Here is a 22,174-nt window from a genome sequence, read left to right as displayed (position 1 = left end):
CACAGTAAATAATTCTTCAAGTTTTTCTAAAATTTAAGGATACCCTGATCACAACCAATCCTTCGTAATAAAAGTAAATATGGAAATCCATGCAGGATTAAGTAACTCACCAACAAGCAATACTGTGAGTCTTGTAGCACGAGTAAACAATCTCTTCATCGTTATATCAACAAATCACTTGACATGTAACCTTCACATGACTATCAGCAAGTAATCAATCCACTCTGTAAATATAAAATATTTAAAGCCTTAAAGTACCATCTATTCTCTACAGTGTCCGTGAAAACGCGACACTCCACAACACCCAATTCACAGCCACAGTCTTACCTGTGAATGGTGATAAGTATATTCGTCCACGTACAGGGAATCAATAAGTAATCTTGTCCGTATACTGAAAAAGAGAGCAGCCACCGCTCAGTATTCAGCCATGTACTCAAACATTTAAGCGATAACTCAAAATTAATATTAATAATTTGTGCTAGTTTTTTTACGAACTGCACTCCACACTGGGGTAAGACTCACCGCATATCAGCTGTGACCTAGTCAGAATAACTTCACGTGCTACGCGGGCGCCATCTTTCAGTAGCATTTTATAGTAGTATTTTCGGCGCGCCATCTTGGAGTGGCTAATGTGTAACCAACAACCACTGTAGCAATAATAATAGTACCAAAAATCGAATAAGTAATGCGGAGAAAGTAAATAATACTTCAACTCTCAATTACACATGGGTGAGTACGCCACATGTATATAACTTAACTCAAGGCACTACTTGATTAAATACTACCGTAAACAACCTACTTACGTTACTCTGTCATCTATTATGACACGTAAATAATAATTATAATCTGCACTAACAGTAAAATAGCAGAAAGTCCTTAGTAATAAGTCCAGCGTTACGAAGATACGTGCTTGCATCGGGTCAGAGTAATCATATAGTCATTGCGAACAGTACGAAAATTGCTCAAAGCAGCACAACCAGGAAGGGGAAGGATAGGTTAAAGGACAAAGGATAAGGGACAGATCACAGTATTCAATGAAAGGCTATAACCATATCAATAACAAAGTGTAAAATACCTCACAGATACGTAATCTATAATAACATTCAATTCTTCGCAGATTACATCGGAGCAAATACTTATACAGTATTACATGTTACAGTTTATTCATTCCCTAGATAGAATTCAAATTCGTGGTCAATGTTTAGACCAAGTTCAATAGCTTTAAGTTTCATCAACCACAACACCTCTCTGCGTTGCAGTTGTAACTGTCTATTCCCACCTCTGGGATCACGTTTAACGCGATCAATCCCATGGTAGCTAAACGCCTTTAGAATGTTGGTGTGTTCTTATCCTCACTATAGCTTGCCTTCAGCCTGTTCCTGGGTCACATAGCTAGTGGCTGTTGGTCTTTTTGTGTTCCTCCTAGATCGTTTTACAAAGGAGGGTCTCGGTGTTAGCAGGATGGGCCATCTCTGACTTGATAGGGAGGTGGATCTGTCACCTACCACACTCATTACAAAGGAGCTGGCTCAGCTCACACACATAGGACTTCACACTAGCCTATTGTGCCCCCAGCCACAACGGGAACGGGGCAGGTAGGAGGGAAACTCCAGAAGCTTATCCCACTTTACAATAGGCACGGGTATAAATGTTAGACACTTGGACACAATTCTTCAGGTCGCTTCTAGACCTGTGGAAGACACAGTTGAAGGACTGCTCTGCTGTCCTGCTACCTTAGGAAAAATGATTGAATCTATAACTTGAACCTAAGACTACCAAACTGTCTCCAACAGCTAGTTAGCTGGCCTCCTGTTCTGGACTACAGGCACATAACAGACTCCTCTGCCAGGATGCAACACAATGCATCTTGAAGCAAGACAGCAAATCGCAGCTCCAGTTCAGTGGCCTCGCATTAAACGAACCAGCGAGACGCGTCTCAACGCAACTACTGGTCCAGTTTGACGCATCTCAAAGCCAAACTGGGCATCTTCGCATCTAATTAGTGGCTTATCAAGCACTGACCTAGCCTACCACTTCTCTACGATGCCAACTTGCCCAGCTCATTGCATCTCTATGCAAGTCCTCGCATCATCGATGGCTCAATCGACCTCGGATCTGCGTGACACATCTCGTTGCAGCACTTCGCACCACAGCTCTTGTTGACAGCTCCTTGACACTTGTGCCGCACAGGCCAACATAAGGACTTCACATCTTGACGCGTCAGGACACAAGGTATTTTTAACTGTGGACGGAACTCCGTCCTGTATCCTGCCCTCGCTCCATCGCAGTCTTTATGACTTTGACACGGTCCACTGAAAACAGATAACTACAATTGGCGCTTCTTGCTTTTAAGGGCTGTTTTTCCCCAAAACCTTTCAAACTGCATATCTCCGGGACTACTAATCAGACTTTTTTTGTTTAGCGGTCAAATAATTTATTACATATTACTCTATTTTTCTAAATTGGTGTACATTTTTTCTTGTGTTATGATTTTACTTTATTGCTGCATGAATACGTTACACATTGCCACTAGGTTATGCTTGATTGCTTTTGTGGCAATCTACCAGAGGGTTAAATACAGGTTAATTTAGTGGTTTTTGTGGTTCACCCTGACGAGGATTGTGGCTGTTGCTTGAGTAGGATTTCAATCAACAACCCATTTTCGCACTTGGCGTTTCCTTCCATGTCCTTGGAAATGCTTCAACTGGAATTCATGTTAGGTATTTTACATTTGTAAAGTACACCCAAAGATCAGGCTTGTCACATTCAATTCTTCACCTCTCAGGTGCATTATATGCAAAAAGCCATCCTTTTTTACTGCAAGACTTTTTGGTACACCTCATTGCAAGACATATTGCTGGGGGTACCTAAGGTCTGCTCAACGTATGATTCCAAAGTGGAGAAGAGACCTTTTAGTATTTGAAGCATGAAATTTAGCAGGCCCAGCAGCTGCACTTCCCCTGCTACTGGTAGCTGCTAAAATTCATATTCCGGGCAAATTCAAGCTTCGGCAAAGCCAATAGAACTGGTTTCTAACTGAAAATCAAATCACACCTATTGACGTTGCCAATATTAGTTAATTTAGGGTGGGAAAAGGCAATTTTTGTGTGGACATGGAAGCTGAGGGGAAGCTTAGAAGCAGAGTTTAGTAATTTTACTAGATGAAGCTGTAAGTTTCAGAATGCTTTATTGTTTCACTGTGTAGTTGATTTCTGAAAACCATTAGCATGTATAAATAGGGTATCCTCTTAAAGGTGCGGAATTGTTTGTGTAAATTCAGTAGGATTTTGATGCCATGATTTTGCACTTTTTATGTGGTCCACAGGGTTATGAAGCTGTGTCGCAGGACTTCACTTCTATTCGGAGAGTGAGAGGTGATAACTACTGTGCTCTGAGAGCACTACTTTTCCAGGCGATGAGTCAAACAACAGAACTGCCACCATGGTTACAAAATCCAGATTTAATTGAGGTATGCATTTTTCACACAATATCCAGCAGTACAGGAGGTGTACACTAAGGAAATGTCACCAAAGTTAGATCACCAACAAATGTGGACTAGACCCATAGGTCTTAGATACCTTTAAAGGTTTTGTGCACCAGCAGACACCAACCCCTACAACAACAATATCCCCATATATATCCTTAACTCATGTGCGGTGTGTCAATATAAAAAGCCAGGATTCTGTGTTGAGGCATCACCATGCATTCAACAGTAGAGTTTAAACATTTCACTGGTACCACAAACTACATATTTGCCTTTGTCTTTAAAAGAAGCCATCTCTATGGGCTCTGACAATCATTCAGTAGCATAAAGTACAAGACAGTGTACATTACAGTGAAACTCTTAATTCTATCAGTAACTAGTTGCCCAGTTACTACAAAGCCCAACAATTCAATGGGTCAAATCACTTCAAAGTCACACCACAAGGTCAGGTGCTGGACTGCATTAAATGTTGCAAAATCTCTCCCAGAGTCATGTCTGTGAGACCCAAGGTGAGTTTGGATGGGTAAACATCACTTACAACGAAACTTTTACAACGCACTACCATTACAACGCGGTCATTACAACGCAAACTATTACAACGCATTGCACTGGGGGGCGCTCTGGGATAGGGAATAGGTAAATTTACTATCCAATAACCTTCCCTAGTGTCCACGGGGACTGGAGTTGGAATAGTAAATTAAACTATTCACTATCCAACACCCAAAAGCGCTATGCGTTTTAATGGTATGCGATGTAAAAACCGTGTTGTAAAGGCAGGCTTTGTAATAGCCTGCGTTGTAACGTCATACATCCGTTTGGATGCCATTTTGTATAATTAGGGCGGGGGCACTTCTGGGGCCTCTGCTGGTCCTAGCAGTCCCCTGGAATCAGTTAAACACTTTGTGGTGCTCCTGCTCTTCCTCAGGTGCCATGAAGACAATATTCCAATTAGTGCCCACCGCACTATGGGACAGAATTTCAAACCAAGGCTGTGTTTCGCTTCCAACTGGAAGGTTTTGGTGCAGCTGCTGTGATGGTCCTTCTTTTTTACCTCTTATGTGAAGTGGCCTTGTAGGGTACCCACGCACTGAGCGGTATAGTCTGGCACTGTGCCAGCCAAAGAACTGTGTTCATGGTACTGGTAGTGAAGCAGTCTTTCTCTACTGTTCCTCTCTTGCTGCTGATCTGGTCTTGTGTGACTCGGGTTGGGGAGAAGGGTAGCTCTGATGGCTTTGCTTGTGGTCTGGGGAAACCAAAATGGGCAACTCAATCAGGCTTAGAGGCTCCTGGGGCAGTATGATTGCTGGTGGCCCCTACCTCAAAGATTAAGTTCTAAATAAGTGTGACTGTCCTTACTTTCTTGCTGATCCCCATGGGGGCCCATAATGGCCAAGGACATCCTGCGATGAAACAAAAGATTACACGTGGTATCTATTTTACTCCAATGGTGCCCCTGGTCCGTAGGTCATTGTTGCAGGCACTGACAGCAGAGCACCCAAGTGGTTTGATAAATAAAGGTATCTCTGGTCTGTTCCTAATGGAGTTTTTTCCATTTGCTTCTGGTAGCACAGTCCAGCACCAGAAGTGTCCCTATGGAGTCTCCTTGCCCTCAGGTTTCTAGTGCTGCTTTCTGTGGAAGGCTCATTCTGTAGTTATTTACACCTCTGGACAATACTTCTTGCTCCACCTATCAGCAGTGCATGTAAGAGGTTTTGCACCTGCTCTCTTGCTCTCCTTTGCTTTTCTCTTGACCAGGGGTCTTCCTACAGCAGTACCCCATGGTCATCATTGCAGACCTCTCTCCCTGTATGCCCCTCACCTTTATAGTGTCCCTGTGTGTCCAGCAAAAGCTTGTAGTACCCAGAAGGGGGACCCCATTCTTTAGGATTCCTAGCTAGCTTTCTTTGCAGTTTCCACAAAAAAGAGGTGGGTAGCTAGTGCTATTAGCTCTGGAGATAGAGTCCAACAAAAGTCCAAGAAATAAGTCAGTAACCTCCCTCCACTCCTACCTTGGGTTTATCCATGCTGTGGGTCAATCCTTCTGATTGTCTGTGCTTCTCAAAGGTTCTTCACTGTGTAGGGGTTAAAAAAAATGGAGGTGACGATTTCTAAAAGGTAGGACTCCCTACCCAGTCCAGAGATGTCACTTCACCCACTACCCCTGATTTGTATTTCCAGAGAGAAACCTGTAGGCTGTCCAGCTCTCTGCACAGCATTCTGATGAGATTCAAAACTGCATTTTGGAGGAAAATAGGGAAAGACTTCTTCTCTAAACGCCAGATTCCCCCTAGTCAGATCTAACTTCTTCCCTTCACTATCTGTCTCAAAGAAATCCCTACTGTTTACTGGCGACAGAGTCTGTCTGTCTGTCTGTCTCTCTGTCTGTCTCTCTGTCTCTCTGTCTCTCTCTCTCTCTCTCTCTCTCTCTCTCTCTCTGTATCTCTCTCTCTCTCTCTCTCTCTCTCTGTATCTCTCTCTCTCTCTCTCTGTATCTCTCTCTCTCTCTCTCTCTCTCTCTCTGTATCTCTCTCTCTCTCTCTCTCTGTATCTCTCTCTCTCTCTCTCTCTCTCTCTCTGTATCTCTCTCTCTCTCTCTCTCTCTCTGTATCTCTCTCTCTCTCTCTCTCTCTGTATCTCTCTCTCTCTCTCTCTCTCTCTCTGTATCTCTCTCTCTCTCTCTCTCTGTATCTCTCTCTCTCTCTCTGTATCTCTCTCTCTCTCTCTCTCTCTCTCTCTCTCTCTCTCTCTCTGTATCTCTCTCTCTCTCTCACTCTCTGTATCTCTCTCTCTCTCACTCTCTGTATCTCTCTGGTGTTGAGCTGGGGGCAGGTCAGTTGGGATCGAGTGTGGTGCGTCTCTTCTGTTGATCGTTGTAGGAATGCAAGTTTTGTGACGGGGTGCTGAGTGCTAGCGGTGTCTCAAGAGAAGTGGTAGGCAGAGCAGGAGAATGCACATTTGGTGTTTGTCAGGGCTGTCTCTGTGGAGAGATGCTTCTGGGACCCAACGTTGAGGATGGTGGTGAAGTCGTGTTTTGGGCTGCCCTGCGATGATGAGCGACCAGGGAGTTCTAGCTCGAGATTGGCACGGATGGCCTCATACTGACTTGCCTTTGGTGCGCCTTTGACATTCCAGCAGTGCTCCTGCTGCTCACATCCACCATTAAGAAGTGGGAGGAGAGCAGTGGGGAAGTGGATGTGGCTAAATGGGGATGGGCGTGCAATAGGAGTCATGCGTAAGGCTGTGGTAGATAAGGGAGCCGGTCAGAGTGCAGCACAGGGGTGTCCCAAGGTGGGTAAAGCAGTGACATGCAGCAATGGGGCACAAAAGAAGAAAAATGAAATAGAGGCAAAGGTGGTGGCAGAACAAAGCGAAAAAAGCTACGGAAAGTGCACAAAAGAGGAAAGTGGTGGCCAAAACTTGAGGGAGTGGGGGAGCGAAAAGAAAGTAGTAAAAAGCAGCAAAATGCTCAAAAAAGGAAAGGGAACAGTAAAGTACACAAAAGAGAGGAGAGATGGCTAACACGTGTCAAGAGTGAGAGTATGGAGGAGCGAATAGAGAGGCAGAAGGTGGCAAAATGTTTTCAAATGAAATAAACAGAAGGGCAAAGGAGAGGGGAGTGGAGGAGCGCAAAAAAGACAAAAATTGATAAAAGAAAAGAGACTGGTAAAAGTGTGAGAGGGAGGAGTGCAAGTGAAGAAAAATAAAAGTGAAGAAAGCGCAACCAGCGTAGAAAGAGAGGTGGTTAAAAATAACTGGTGCTCTGTGCATAATGGCTGTCAAACAAGTGGCTAATTTTGTTCTTCCTCTTCCATACATATAGATGCCAGCTAAGCTAATAAGCACGTATGACTGGATCAAGCAGTGGAAACTTCGGTACAGTTTTGATGAAGAACAAATGAATCCCCACCTTGAGCAAATCAGGCAGAATCTGGAATTGCTAAAGGAAAAGGTGTGTATTGAATCCATGTTCATGGATTGCCCAAAACTGATATCAGTAAGGCGGATGATTTTAAGGCCACTCTTTTTAAAATATGGAATAAGCACAAGGTTGCAAGCAATTGAGCTACTTACGGATATGCAGTTCTTAGAGTGTGCAATCGCCTTGGCGAAGTTTATACAAGTAGCCAAAAGATTTCTTATGGAACAATGAAATGAAATAGGATGGTCTAAGGTGTGATACATTGATGGAAATAGAAGGTCTGTAATCATTTTATGTATTGAAGTTTTTAGGTATTTTACCCCTATAGTGTGTTATTACAAAAAATATGTTTTTATGAGAACATAATAACATTGGTTTTTAGGCATTTTATGAATTTTAATCATTGTATTTTTATTCTGTGATATGATGGAATATGTAGTTTAAAGGCCAAATGGTCATAATAAACTTATCTTTTGATTGATTGATTGAATCCATGTTCAGAAAATATTTATTGTGTAGCTTTACATCTAACAACAGATCTGCTCTCCAAAGTTGGTCCATTTGGTATGTGTCTATAATATATGTCTGAGCACCCTGAGACTCGACTGAATGCTTTGTGACTCATTTCCATTCTGCTCTATGAATAGCATGTGTCTTCAGTCGTTATTTCTCTTTGATGTTGTTGTCTTGCAGACTTTAAAGAAGTTTTAACAGTAGAAGAGGAAGCCTGTGAAGCCTTGAGCTTTTTAATGTAAAGAAAATCCCCGTGATTGCTTCTTTTCAGACAAGAGCGCTTAGCCCTATGATTTCTTGGTGCATCCTGTAATTTGATGCTTCTTCCAGGCTCTTTTTTAGTGACAAATAGTAGTGAACATTCATAAGGTGTTTTGTATAAGCCATCTGTCTTTGGGTTCAAGATTCTTAAGTGGCATGTGTTGCTGGTTCACCTGAATGCTTTTATTGGTCCAGGAGTTCACCAGGGTTGGTGAGCTATATTCAAAGGTGATGCGATCCAAGGCTCTTCAGATCTGTTCAAAATTGGGACCTTGCATACATTGCTCAGTTCTGCATAGCAAAGCTAGACTTCAGGTTTGACAGGTGTTGTAGCGGGGTCAGTGAGTGATACACCGTCATACTCTCTGGATATACCTTTGTAAATCTTTTTAGGTGAAAATGTTGGATCAACCCTCTTTTCCTTGGGACACTTGTAACACTGCAACGGTAATGGTGGATGGCCTATTCCATGCAACACTGTTCATCCGTCTTCTTCATCTTGCCCACCTTTTGCTGACTCATAATCATCCTACTCGAGAAGCTGCCTTGTAGAGTGAATAGTCAGGCTAACGAGTTTGTTTTCCAGGTAGTATGATGGTTTTGGTCACATTTCAGGGAGAACAAGTCTATTTTTCATGCTGATCAAATCCTTCCTAGGTTAATGGTTCAGGCGCCTTTGTTGTTGGGGCAGTTTTGTAGTATACAATGTGAATAATATTTGTGATAAACAAAGGTATGATTTGAAAGTCCATTATATAGAAGCAGCTTGTGCAGGGTTTAGAGGGCTTCATTCTCACGTGTAGTCCCTCATTTGCATACTAAGTTGCACTCTCTCTTGGGTGCCTCCTCGCCTCGTCCTTGCATGGATCCTGGTTGGTCGAAACACAGACATTTCTTTGTTCCTTCCACAGGGCATACTTCCTGCTGTCTAGACTGAGTCCGGTTATGCCAGGTTCTCAAGGAAATTTGCCACACAATCATTTCGTGTGACCTGGCGTTCTTTACCTTAGACTTATTTTCGTTAGGTTACTTTATCCATTTGGGAATGTGAAGTAATTTTTGTTATTCTGCTGACAATCAGCTTATGGAACCTATGTCTATAAATTTGGCTCTAAGCATTCTATGCCACAACTTTGCTATGGAGTACTTTCCGGCCAGGGTCAAATTATCCTGCATGGTATCCAAATTAGTTGTTTTGGAGTGCAAAGTTTTTCACACCTCCCTTAAGTGTTTGTTCTCCATTACTAAGAAGGAGGCTCCTGTAGGGTTGTATGAAGCATAAGGGTTGTCTTATGTCACTGGCTGAATAAGTCGGCATAATGAGTACTGCAAAAATCGTATGGATGCACAGTGGAGGGCCATTAATGCTTGATGTAACCTTGAAAAGTAAAAACTGGTATAAGAAAGATGAAGGAGCTAGTAATGATCCAATAGTAGGCTTCTTCAATTCTTCCTGTTATGAATCCTATGTTCCCTCTTGCCAACTTTCCCTCATTTTGTTAACTTATCATGCATCTGGAACTTTGCAGCATCAGGAAGTAGAAGCAAAAATTACACACAAGGGTTTTCATTCAAAGGAAAGAGACACAAAGTAGTTCTTAGGCTGTAAAAGAGAGCCTCTTTTTGGCCAAAGAAGAAAGAAGGCTCTGGATGTGCTACTAAACAAATGCTGTTCAGGTCTATGGCCAATTTAATACAGTTTTTGCAGTTTACAGTTACTAGGCATTCCCAGCCTGATGACTGGGAATGATTCAAGCATGTTTTTATATAAAAGATATCGGCGCTGGAGAACTGGTTTTACAGGTAACTAATTTCTCCTTTGACAAGAGGCATGTTTATCAAAAGCCCCGACACTGGCTTTAGTATTTCCAAAGTAAACAATCTGTGTAGACCACACACGCTTTTTGTATTTATCACATCGCTTGTTTTTGAAGAAGGCATATACAGCATCTATTTCCATACCTTATCTTAGAGTGCCTGTAATAAACGTAAATATTGGAAGCTGCACAGTCAGTAAATCAAATTTGCGTTTTTGCTCCAAAATTAGCAGAGTCAATTACTGAGCAATGAGTGAGGTCTTAGTTGGCAAGACAATCAGTTATTAAAACAGGAATTATTATTGAGATAGGTCCTGCAGAGCACACTGTATGTGGCAGATAATAAAAAATCAACTCAGAAGTAAGTATGGATGTAGCAGACATGTCTAAAGATGACCACATCTTGGGGAACAGATATATGTATTTGCAGATATCTTGTAAATGATCTAAACGTAGGAATATATGAGGTGAAATGTATCTTCATATATGACACTTACTTTAGAACCTGATTGTTTGCATGTTTTTTATTTTAATCTCCTTGAACATGCAACCTTGCATTTGGACAATGACAAATAATGCTTTAACAACACATATTTTTGTTGCAGTGGCAGACACTAAGTGAAATAGACATCCCGGCAGACAAGCAAGCAGCGTGTGATGACGTTTTTCAAAATGAACATGAAGCTTACTGCCTGTACGAAGCTGTGAAATTTCTAATGCTGAGCAAAGCCATTGATTTATATAATGACAACCTGGAGGGGAAAGAAGTACCAATGTTCTCCTGGTTGCTTTTTGCACGCAACACCTCTAGTAATCCTCAGGAGTTTATGGAGAACCACTTGAATCAAGTGGGATACACAGGAGGCCTTGAACAGGTAAGGCTTATCCATCTTTTTGTGGTTGGTATTTGGGTCAAATAATTTTTTTAATGAGGTTTATTTTTTGTCCCTTAACTGCTGGTTGCCATGCCTGATATTATAGTGAGCAATCATTTTACTACAACAGCATAGTCTGCTGTACTCCTCTCCTACCTTCACAACCAAGGGAAAACTGATGCATGCAGCCTGGAGCAACATCCTACTTTTGCAACCGATTGAGAACACTGCTGCGAGCAGCCTGAATCTGGAATCTTACCATATCATCTGATTGGTAACACAGTGGATTGCAGTCAGGATCCTAGCTTCACAACTCATTGGGAGTACTGTGGAATGCAAGCCTGAATCAGGATGCAGGTATTGGCTTTCCCCAAAAATTTAAATACACCTTCAAATTGATTTATATGTGCCCATCTAAAATGAAGCATCTTATCCTCTGACGTAGGCTTCTAATATCTTTCTTCATTGGCTGCTGCTACAATAATTAAGACGCTGGTGTAGCTTAAGTTTTCTATGTGCTACGAAATGTAGCCATTAAAGGTACCAATTCAGTTATTCAAAAAATTAGAAATAACTTCAGAGGATTACAGTGGGGTAAAAGGCGTCTAGTATTCATGGACTAATTTTATAGTTTGCAGCACACTGGGGGAGAACGCATACCTGCCTTCCAATATTTTTACTGGGCTGCACATCAAGCAAAATTGAATGTCTGAGCATAGGCAAGTAGGGAATAACCTATTAGACCCACTCTTGATTGAAACCTAATGATCTGATTGTAGAAACGGATCTAGGTATTCAAAATGGCAGACCTGTGGCCGAAAGGGGTACTAAAACCATTTACGCAACTTCATATAGAATATACCACCCAAACCTGTTTCTTGGGTAGCCACTAATACCAAGATGTGTCATTAGGATCCAGCTGCTGTCATTGTACATCCTCTATGTGAAGCCAGTTGGGGGTAGCAGGAAGGCAATTTAAGCCTCATATGCTATGGTTGGCTGGTTGATATTGTGCCAAAGGACCCGCTTAAAGTTTCTGATAGTCAGCGTTGCCTTGATTGTGCTGTGATCTAGCGCCTGTAGCACATTCGCTCTGAAAAATCAGTACAAACTGGAAATGATTATTCCGCTAACCCCTAATTTCAATGATTAATTGGATCAGGTCAAGCCAGTATAGTAAGGAAATGTGTCCGCTTGATAAAGGATGTGGGCCAAAGCTACATTTTACTTGACTTTTACAGCTTACCAGCTAAAACTTCAATTGCATAAGCATTCTATTAAAGATTAGTGCCTTACACAAGGAGGAGGAGATTGGGAGAGGTGGTGATACTCCAATACCTAGCGTGCGCTAGTTTTTCTGCCACCAGACTGTTGGTCTAAAATGTTCCTAATTCAGACCAGATTACCAGATTTCTCAGTCAGATTCCTTAGCCAAGATTTGGACAGATCCCTTAGCCAAGATTTGGACAGATCCCTTCAGTCTACTTAATTAACTTTCAGGTGCCACAGAGAAGTGATGATAGTGCCAGTTTGTTTGCTTTCTGCAGAATTGTCTACAAATATCATAGAGCTAGTAATGGCCTTTGTAGTGTTAGATTCTCTTCTCCTTACAGCAAGTTTGGGGTTACTGGTCCTCGCGGAATGACCTATGGTCTGTGAGCATTTTAAAACAGGGAAAAAGAAAAATCCAAAAGTGGACACACCCTCACTCACATGATGGTCTGCTTTATCATTGGGCTTTTCAACTGTCTCCCTAGGACATTTTTACATTATTCCCCCGAGAGACAGCTGGATTTCTGCACTTATGCCACACCATACAAAGCCCATGGCAGCAGAGAAAAACACCTTGCTGATGCAGCCAATACAGCGCATACAGTGAAAATCTGTATTTCTGAAGGCTGCCAAAGATATTTTTTGTAGCCCCAGTAAACATGGTACTACAATAGTCGAGCTATTTTCTTCTCACTAGGCTCCCTAAGTTCATGATCCCCCTCAAAACCTCCTTGATATTAACGCCTTCTGTCACTTTCCTGGCGTGATGCCGGTACGAACGCCTTTCTCACCACTTTAGAGCATACCTGGTGTTAAAAATGGGGTTCCTGGTTGGTTTATGGAAGTGACCAGGCCAGGCAGGACTCCCCACCAGCTAGATACACACTAAAAGATAACCTATGCATACCCTTTGGTAGCTTGGCACAGAGCAGCCAGCTCATCTAAAGCAGCAATGTGTAAAGTATTTGTGCAAAACACACAGTAACACAATAAATATACCACAAAAAGACTCAGCACAGGTTTAGAATAATAGAGAATGTTTAGCTGAGTAAAACCAGACCAAAACGGGAAAATAATCAATCAGTAGAAGTCGAGATATGAATTGTTAAAAGTAACTGCGGAAACTGTGCTTAGAAGTCACTGGCGATCAAAAGGTTACTCGACGTTGCGATGGACCGGTGCAAATCCATAGTTCAGGCCAACTGCGATCAAAGGCAGGCCGGCTACAGAACCCGCGCTGGGCCCGCTGAGAACGTGTAGCAACAAGTAGGGGAAAGGATGGGACCAAATGCGATCCAGTCGGGCTGAAATTACCATTCACAAGGGAAGGAATGGAAGGTCTCGCCACAGTCTCAGCCCCAAATGTGGAGACAACAAGGAGGTGACTGGGCTGTTCCTAGAAGACGTGAGGGAGGGAGAGAACCGGTGATGTAGATGGAGGGGGAGGGGGAGAGAAGGGAAGTGCCGGTCACGAGGGAGGGGTCTGTGCTCAAGTGGACAAACACCCCTGGGTATCCAATGTGTTGGATTTAGTTGCCTCACACACCCTTGCGAGTGTCATGCTTCATCATCGGCGTTGCTCCTCGTCGGGCAGGCGGTGCAATGCCCAACGGGCTCACCTCAAGGAGGGGCTCTTTGTCGGAGATCTTCTATCCAACTGCCTTATGGTGAAGTGCGGGTGAGGGGCCAGTAATAAGTAGAAGGTGCGGGTGAGAGTAAAAAGTAGCTCAGGGTACCGGAGACAATTTTATTCTGGTGGTCCCCTGCCACTAGTAAAATCAGGGATAGCCAGTATTCATGGGAACAAAGGTTTCCCAGTGTGAATCAAGGCTAAAGGTGCAAAAATTGTGGTCAACATGTTTCTCGCATCTAGTTTATCAACTGCGATTCTTCAGGACCTATATATAAAGAAACCTACAATCTACTAAAACATGATCTAATCAAAAGTATCAGTTTAAACAAGACACATCTGTTGTACTACCTGTCTGACACTGTTCCTACCTAGGGGTTAGGATTGCGGGGTGTCAACAGTACCCGGCGGATCTGGCATCGGGCCTGAAGCCAATGTATTTGGGTTCTAGAAGCCTGTGCCGTAGCCTTCTGCGCCTACCCTTCACGCCGGGTCCGGAGTTGACTATCCGGACCCGGCGTGAAGGGTAGGCGCAGAAGGCTACGGCACAGGCTTCTAGAACCCAAATACATTGGCTTCAGGCCCGATGCCAGATCCGCCGGGTACTGTTGACACCCCGCAATCCTAACCCCTAGGTAGGAACAGTGTCAGACAGGTAGTACAACAGATGTGTCTTGTTTAAACTGATACTTTTGATTAGATCATGTTTTAGTAGATTGTAGGTTTCTTTATATATAGGTCCTGAAGAATCGCAGTTGATAAACTAGATGCGAGAAACATGTTGACCACAATTTTTGCACCTTTAGCCTTGATTCACACTGGGAAACCTTTGTTCCCATGAATACTGGCTATCCCTGATTTTACTAGTGGCAGGGGACCACCAGAATAAAATTGTCTCCGGTACCCTGAGCTACTTTTTACTCTCACCCGCACCTTCTACTTATTACTGGCCCCTCACCCGCACTTCACCATAAGGCAGTTGGATAGAAGATCTCCGACAAAGAGCCCCTCCTTGAGGTGAGCCCGTTGGGCATTGCACCGCCTGCCCGACGAGGAGCAACGCCGATGATGAAGCATGACACTCGCAAGGGTGTGTGAGGCAACTAAATCCAACACATTGGATACCCAGGGGTGTTTGTCCACTTGAGCACAGACCCCTCCCTCGTGACCGGCACTTCCCTTCTCTCCCCCTCCCCCTCCATCTACATCACCGGTTCTCTCCCTCCCTCACGTCTTCTAGGAACAGCCCAGTCACCTCCTTGTTGTCCCCGCTGAGAACGTACCTTGGAAGGAGCAAAGCATTGACGCTCAGGGCACAATGCTTTGATATTTTCTATGTAGTTGGGATCTTGCATCGTCATCGAGCTTCACTGAGGTTAAGGCAATGCGTTGTCATCGAACCATGCAGAGAGTCATCGTTGGGCTGCGCAGGCTGCAGAATCGCTGTCGTTGAACAGCCTTGGCATCGGAGGGCAATGCGTCTGTACAGATCGGCGCAAAAGTGACAGTGTATTGGTTTTGTAGCAAACCAGCTGTAGAATCCACTTCTGAGGCACAGAACTTGGAGAGGGCACCTGAGGCAAGTGTAGGACTCGCAGAAGGCAGAGTCCAGCAGCATCAGTAGAATTACAGGAAGTCTTTTGTGTCCCTGAGACTTCAGAAAACAGGAAGCCAGCCATCAAGCCCTTGGAAATCACTTGGAGGGAAGGCAGAGTCTAGCTCTCTATCGGCTGATCCAGATAAGCAGTCCAGTTGAATCCTTAAGGCAGCACACCCGTCCTTCTGACAGAGGTTCAGTTCAAAATCCTTGTGCATTTTAGAGTTGTTTTGAAGTCATCCCCTACATCAAAGGGACCCAGTACTTATACATAAAAGTGCCTTTGGTGTAGGATTTGACTTCAAAACAGCTCTCTGAAATGCTCAAGGATCTCTTTCAACCACGTCCTGTTTTTCAGGCTATCTGTGGGAGGGAGTTGGGGGGAATCAGTGCTTTGTGTGTGGACAGGACACGACCTATTGAAGATTAATTAATAATAATAATAATAATACATTTATGAAGCGCAACAACTACCTTAGACAGAGGTGTACTTGCACTATAGCAGGCAAGCAGGAGAGAGAATTTGGCGGAGGTCTTGCTCTGGCTGAACAGCCAGGTCTTCAGCGCTTTCCTGAACTCCAATTCAGATTGTATTAGGCGAAGTTTAACCAGAAGAGAGTTCCATAATCTGATCACAACCATCGTAAAATATCTACCACCAGTGCGTGCGTGCCTTTGCATTTCGAAGTACGCAAAGCAAAGTCTGGGAGTTCGATCTTAATGAGCGCGTTTGAGATAGGGGAGAATTTGTTTCCTAATATAGCTGGGACATTTGCCTCTCAGTTTTCTCTGCGGTAAGCTTTAACTAATTATTGTTCAACCAGCTGGAGATGTCCTTGAGACATCCACTGAATCTGGAGAAGGAGCTAACTGAGTGGTTCTTGAAGGAGAATACCAACTGGGTATCGTCCGCGTAGGAATTAGCTTTTATTTCCCATTTGGCAATGAGCGAGAAGAGGGGAGCCAGATATACGTTAGAGTAAAAGGCTCAAAGAAAGATCCATGAGAATGCAGATGAGTGTTCAGAATGTAGGTAGATGAGCACTCAGAATGCAGATGAGCCTCCCCTTTCACATCCCCAACCTGCACAGCCCCACTTCCCAGCCAACTCATTATGGCATATGACAAACCGAAATCCACCTGAGCATATCTCAAGCCTTATACAATCCCCACAGGTCTCGCACATTTACACCAATTGAAGAAAGCACCTGAGAGACAGACTCCATCTTAGATGAACTTCCACTGTGGCTGAATTGCCGTACCAAACTAGACAACTCAGAATACAACACTTGGATGAAGCAAAACAGTAGACTTACATTGGATCAGATTGTACTATAACTATAATCTGAATTTGGCACGTGTTACCAATGCCATTCCACTCCTTACAAAATTGAATTCCCATGTGCTAACTAAATTCACCCGTAATACAGTAATAAGTAACTCCACCCACTCCCTCTTTTCATCCTCACTACACCACTTAAAATTGATGGGAGCATTATTTGAGGATAAATATTTCTAACACTGGGCTCATTTTAATCAGTCGTTTATGCACAAATCTCTAATCCATGTAATTATTAAATCACAAGCAATTGTTTTGACACACCTGGGATGCTAAATTTGAAAGCACTATAAAACACTTTAAATAAGTAAAATGTATTCACCAAATTTCAAGTAATAAATAGTATAATTGTTAATGGGGTACATAGCGTTTACAGAATGTTGATTTCAAGGAATAATTTTCATGATGAATGTTTAATGTCTGTATAAAACATTTTGAACGCCCATTTCTCCAGCCTGATTACTCCGTTTGTCTCTTTCCAACTGTTAATGTTGTTAAAATAAACAGTTTTATCTTTTCCATCCTAGGTGGAAATGTTCCTTCTTGGATACACAGTGCAGCACACAATCAAGGTGTATCGACTTTACAAACATGATACAGATGAATTCATAACTCTTTACCCCAACGACCAGGAAGACTGGCCTGTGGTATCCCTTATAACTGAGGATGATCGGCACTACAATGTCCCAGTCGGAATTCTTCAGACGCAAGAATTGGAAACATGATTTACTCCTGAAAATAAACACCTCTACTTTTTTCCCCCAAACCCAGATTGATTAAAGTGCACTGTACCCTCTTCATTGGTGTGGATGCTAAAATAGCCATTAACAAGTGAAACACTGACATTGTGCATGACCTTCATTTCAAACCTTTAATGTTTAATGATTCCAGTTTCCTCTGACGTTTTCACCCCAACTAGGATGAGCAACAATACAACATACACAAAATAATTTAAGGATACAAAGATTCGGACATTTTTGAAGAATCCAGTTTGGAAAATGATTTTTGCTGAGTTGAACGGTCTTGAAGTTCAGTATAGTATGAATTGTGGCAAGGGTACATTTCTATTGAGCATCTTATTTTTGGGCTGGTGAAAGCTTCCTCATTCGTTCTTCCTCTTACCCTCACTTAAACACAAATTTCCTTCGATGAATACGCTGGACGCCATGATCTTATGTACAGTTAGGGTGTTTGTGATCTTGTACTGGAATTTGATCCTTTGTGTGAGTGGGATCCGTATGTAGAGTGCTTAGGTGCCCAGTTTGTATGCAGTGTAAGTTGTGTTTGCAAAGGTCAGCTATATTTAATGTCTGCTGCTGCTGTTTAGAACAGTGGTTATGATGTTCCCTAATCAATAGGAAATTTCTTTTAATCTTTAATATCTCCTCTGCTACTGCTGTCATGCTAAACTGTTGAGTCCTTGTGCTGACATGGTAAGCTGCTGAGTCCCACAGGATGGCACATTCCATTGCTACTATTCTTGTTTCTTCGCACATTTGTTCTGTGCTGAAGCATTGAATCTCTGTTTCTACTTCTGTGAGAAAGTTCAATAGTGACTAGCCCGTCATAGAATCAGTTTTAAGATTTGATGTTCCCATCATAACCTTTTGCAGTAGCCTTGTACAAGATATAAGCATTTCCTAGGCTTTCCTGACGACTCGCTTTTTCTGGTGACCATATCATTGGTTTGTTTCACCGTCTTACTGCAGAATGCCTTGCTTTCATTCTCAGTATTCAGTTCATACTTTTCAGACAGAACAAAAATACTCTATTTTGGAAACAACTTTGTGTCGAGGTTTTTCAGGTAAGGTATTGGGAAGATCGAAAGTAATTTATTGTTTTTGTGTAATGTACATCTTTAGGACAAATGGGTTTCAGCGCTCGATAGATCAGACGTTGACTCTGATGCTTTCTAGTGCAGCAGGTCCTCTTCCTGCTCAAGTAGGAGGTTTTATTTCCATGCACAACCAATGATACTTTATATTAACATCAATGGCATGAAGGATGTGAAGTAAATACCTGGTTCTCTCTTGTTTGTGTTGTTTGTCTCATTTGTTGGTCATACTGCACTGCTGGTTCTTTTTGTCTGCGCTTGAATTTTTTGCAGTTGTAACTCAGCCCCCCCCCCCCCCCCCCCCCTAATCTTTTTCCTCATCCGACATTTACTGAGAGCAAGAGAGGGAAAAACTAAAAAAGTGATAAGTCCGTCAGAAAAAGAAGGGACCTGACCTGCAAGAGTGCTATAAAGGGGCAGGGAGGGTCTGGTAGTGGATTAAAGAGGATGGGGGTAGATTCAAGACTACGCAGCCTTGAATTAGGCTCCCTGACAAGTAATAGCACAGCCCATCAGCTTCTGAGCAGAGTTTTGAAGTCTGGCACTTATTCTTTTACAAATTAAGCACTTCTTGCTGCAAACCTCTCAGTAGTTGAAGTTTTTAATTTCTCATGTTGGTGTGGATGAGCCTGCCAGGTGGACTTAATCTTTATCAGTTACCCAAATTTCAGCTACCACAAGTTCTCTCCCATGTTTATGCTTAGGTAGTGGAATGCCTGTGAGGAAGGACCCGTAGATGAGAGACTCTAATACATTTTAAATTAGAATCGTGCCCTGGCATTGTCTTGTGGCCATTTAGCACCCCCTAAACTTCATGTTCTTCCAGCAGCAATTTGGAATGGGGCACTAACTGCCCCATTAAGTTTCATGATTTAGATGGAACCATTTAACAGTATTGAGGGGTTTCTGTTATGGTGAGCATCAGCTAGTGCTGGGCATGTAAACTGATATTTCGTGTCATACCACCTTTAGTGTTAGTTGGTAACATTTGGCTTGATGGCCTCATTCATCAGTTGATGTTCATTACCGGATTCTCACTTGACAACAACCCGTCCTTCAAAGAACGCATTGCCAAGAAAACAAGACAGCTTGGTACCAACTCTTCTTGCCAGCAGAATTAGCACATCTGGCAACAAAATTAACTACCTCAGATGGACATTGCTTCATTAGAAGCTGGTACATCACCAGACTGGAAACAAGAAACTCAGCGAAAGAGAAACTGAGAAGATTGTTTTTCACTGTATGTGAGCCCGAATAGTAGAACAACATCTGCACTGGCCCTAGCCACCTGAAATTTAGAAAGGAGCTGAAGACTCCTCTCTTCAGAAAAACAATAGATTTCCACTTGATAAAATCGTGTCCCTCAAATGTTCTGCCTTATCGTGAATGGGGCTTGCAATCTTGTTTAGCACTCCATTGCTCTCTCACTAGGTGTGCGCCATCCAAATACCAATACCCATATTTATTTTGTATCCAATGCCTGCAAAATGTTGCTTCTTCCTCCTGGTTTGGAGCTGAAAAAGTGAGGGTTGGGAACGTCAATATATTCCTAGATCATGCATTGTTCAAGTACAGCAGAGTAGAATAGCGTGTGTGATTGATAGGTGTACACCTGTTGGTTCTACTCACACCAATCGACTCCATGCCTTTGTAGGCTTACTATGTAATACTTTCTACCAAACAGCTGCTGCTAAGTTCTGGATAGAACAGATGTATTGCAACTCAGTGGAACTCATTTACTGACAGTCGTAGGATCAAAGCGTAGTTAATATGTTAGAATTCAAGCCTTTCATGTGAGCAGATTCTCAGACAAGGCGCGCAGCTCTGCTCTGGCCAATGGATGGGATTTTGTACCAAGGATTTGGTTAAAAGCAAACAACCTTATCTCCTCGCTGATATTAATGATCCTTCGAATAATTCTCTCTCTGGGTGGATCCCCAGAACATTTTTCAAGAGAAAACGTATTTGCTTCGTTTATTAGGTCTCGCCTACCAATGCAGTGCCATGCGCTGCTCGCTTAAGCGAGACTTATTGTTGCCGACTCGCTTAGCGAAGTGGGACAGGAGAGGTGCACGAGCGTGTAAACACATTGGAAACACATTGGAGACATGCGCTGTGAACGCGCGCTTTTGGAGACATGCGCTGTGAGCGTGTACGGCGGCGTTAGCAGCGTCTCTTCTCGCGCTTCCCCACGCTTTCACTTTTGCGAGCGAGGGTGCCTGGGCAGCCCATGTGCACGCTCATGGCGTCTTGTTGACTTAGGTTGCGTTTCTTTTCCAGTTCGTTTGGTCGCACTTCTAGCGTCCCACACTCTCTGCTCTGCTCTCGTCCTCCTACGGGTCTGCCTCGGTCCGCAGATTACAACTCCCTTCGCTGCCTTGGAATAAGATCTCCGTTCCTCCTACACCGGCCTCCTACACAAACTGCCAGCCATCGCCGCGATTACACTGCAAAGAGGCGGTGTGGGTGGAAAGCAGCGCAGCCCAGTTGGGGAGCAGGCGCGAGCTCAGGCAGAGCGGGAGAGGTGGGGCCCGTCAGACGGTGGCTTTCTACGCAAGAGAGCCCCCAAAAGTGAGCCTCGACAGTTGGCATTTCCCCCTGGGCACTCCAGTGACTCGGAGCCTCATGCTGAACACATCGTCCCACACTTCTTGCAGGGCAGGCGGCACAGAGGACTGCAAGCGGGCGTCAAAATCGAGGCGAATCCGGGGGTGGGCGGGCTGGAGGTCATGGGTCTGTGTTGTGGGTATTGTATGGCCCTGAGGGATGGTACTGAGCATCAGGGTGTGGCCATAGTTTATGGGGATTGTTGGATTAGAAGGAAAGGAATCCACACTCTGTGGAAGCATTGTCACATTCCCACCCAGCTAAATGACCTTGTTTTAAAGGTATTTTACATTTATTTTTTACTTCGCGTCTTTCAGTAGCAAATGGGGAGCTCTTGGGGGCATGGGTAAGAGAAGGGGTCACTCAGGGATACCTTTGGGAAGATCAAAGGCGTGTGATGTAACTTCCGCTACATATCCTTCGGGATCTTGTTCGCGCTATATAAAACTTTATAAATAAATAAATCTATCATGTTAATTTTCTGAACGGACATCCATATTACTAGCTATGGTATTTACACTTTTCCTGTTCACTTGACAGCAGAATCTCAGTCAGTCCACAGACGCAGTGACAAGTGTGAAAGTGGGTGAAAAAACAAGTGGCGATGGATCTGAGTAGATAGGGCCGAATAAGGCTATTCTTGCTGGACAGGCGGCTGCCTGACAGAGCGAGCGAGAGAAGGGAGAGTTTGTAAGTAGACACCTTTGTAAACTGACACCTGGTTTTATGAATACAGTTTTTGATGTTTCGGTCTGTATGTATTTGAATTTCTGTTCTTCTCATCTAACTGGCAGTCGTCCACACTTTTTGTGGATTAAAATTTTAAGTTGCATATAGTATAGTATGAATTGCTTCTAGACGCTTCAGAGAGCTGCCTGCTAGCAGCTAGTTTGTGTTTATTTCGACTGACCCAGGAGTTCTTCATAGTCTCTTCAGGGGTATGAAGCGATGCGTGCATTATAGAATAGAATACCATGCAATAAAGGCCCTCGCACCACAGAGATATGCACCATAAACATGAGGAGC

General features: G+C 43.3%; 1 protein-coding gene across 2 annotated transcripts in view; it reads left to right on the top strand.

Annotated features, from left to right (window-relative positions):
- The window catches only part of OTULIN (OTU deubiquitinase with linear linkage specificity), a 364,512-nt gene extending 345,772 nt beyond the window's left edge, over nt 1-18,740 (top strand). For both annotated transcript variants that reach the window (XM_078687593.1, XM_078687594.1), the window contains 4 exons: nt 3,326-3,469; nt 7,305-7,433; nt 10,600-10,869; nt 17,235-18,740. In XM_078687593.1, coding sequence (XP_078543719.1) covers nt 3,326-3,469; nt 7,305-7,433; nt 10,600-10,869; nt 17,235-17,432 — 741 coding nt within the window. In that variant the 3' untranslated portion in view covers nt 17,433-18,740. The remainder of the gene's footprint in view (nt 1-3,325; nt 3,470-7,304; nt 7,434-10,599; nt 10,870-17,234) is intronic.
- Nucleotides 18,741-22,174: the final 3,434 nt, after the last annotated feature.

The sequence above is a fragment of the Lissotriton helveticus genome, chromosome 4_1 (assembly GCF_964261635.1).
Source record: "Lissotriton helveticus chromosome 4_1, aLisHel1.1, whole genome shotgun sequence".
Lineage (NCBI taxonomy): Eukaryota > Metazoa > Chordata > Amphibia > Caudata > Salamandridae > Lissotriton > Lissotriton helveticus.
This window is presented reverse-complemented; position numbering and strand designations above follow the sequence as displayed.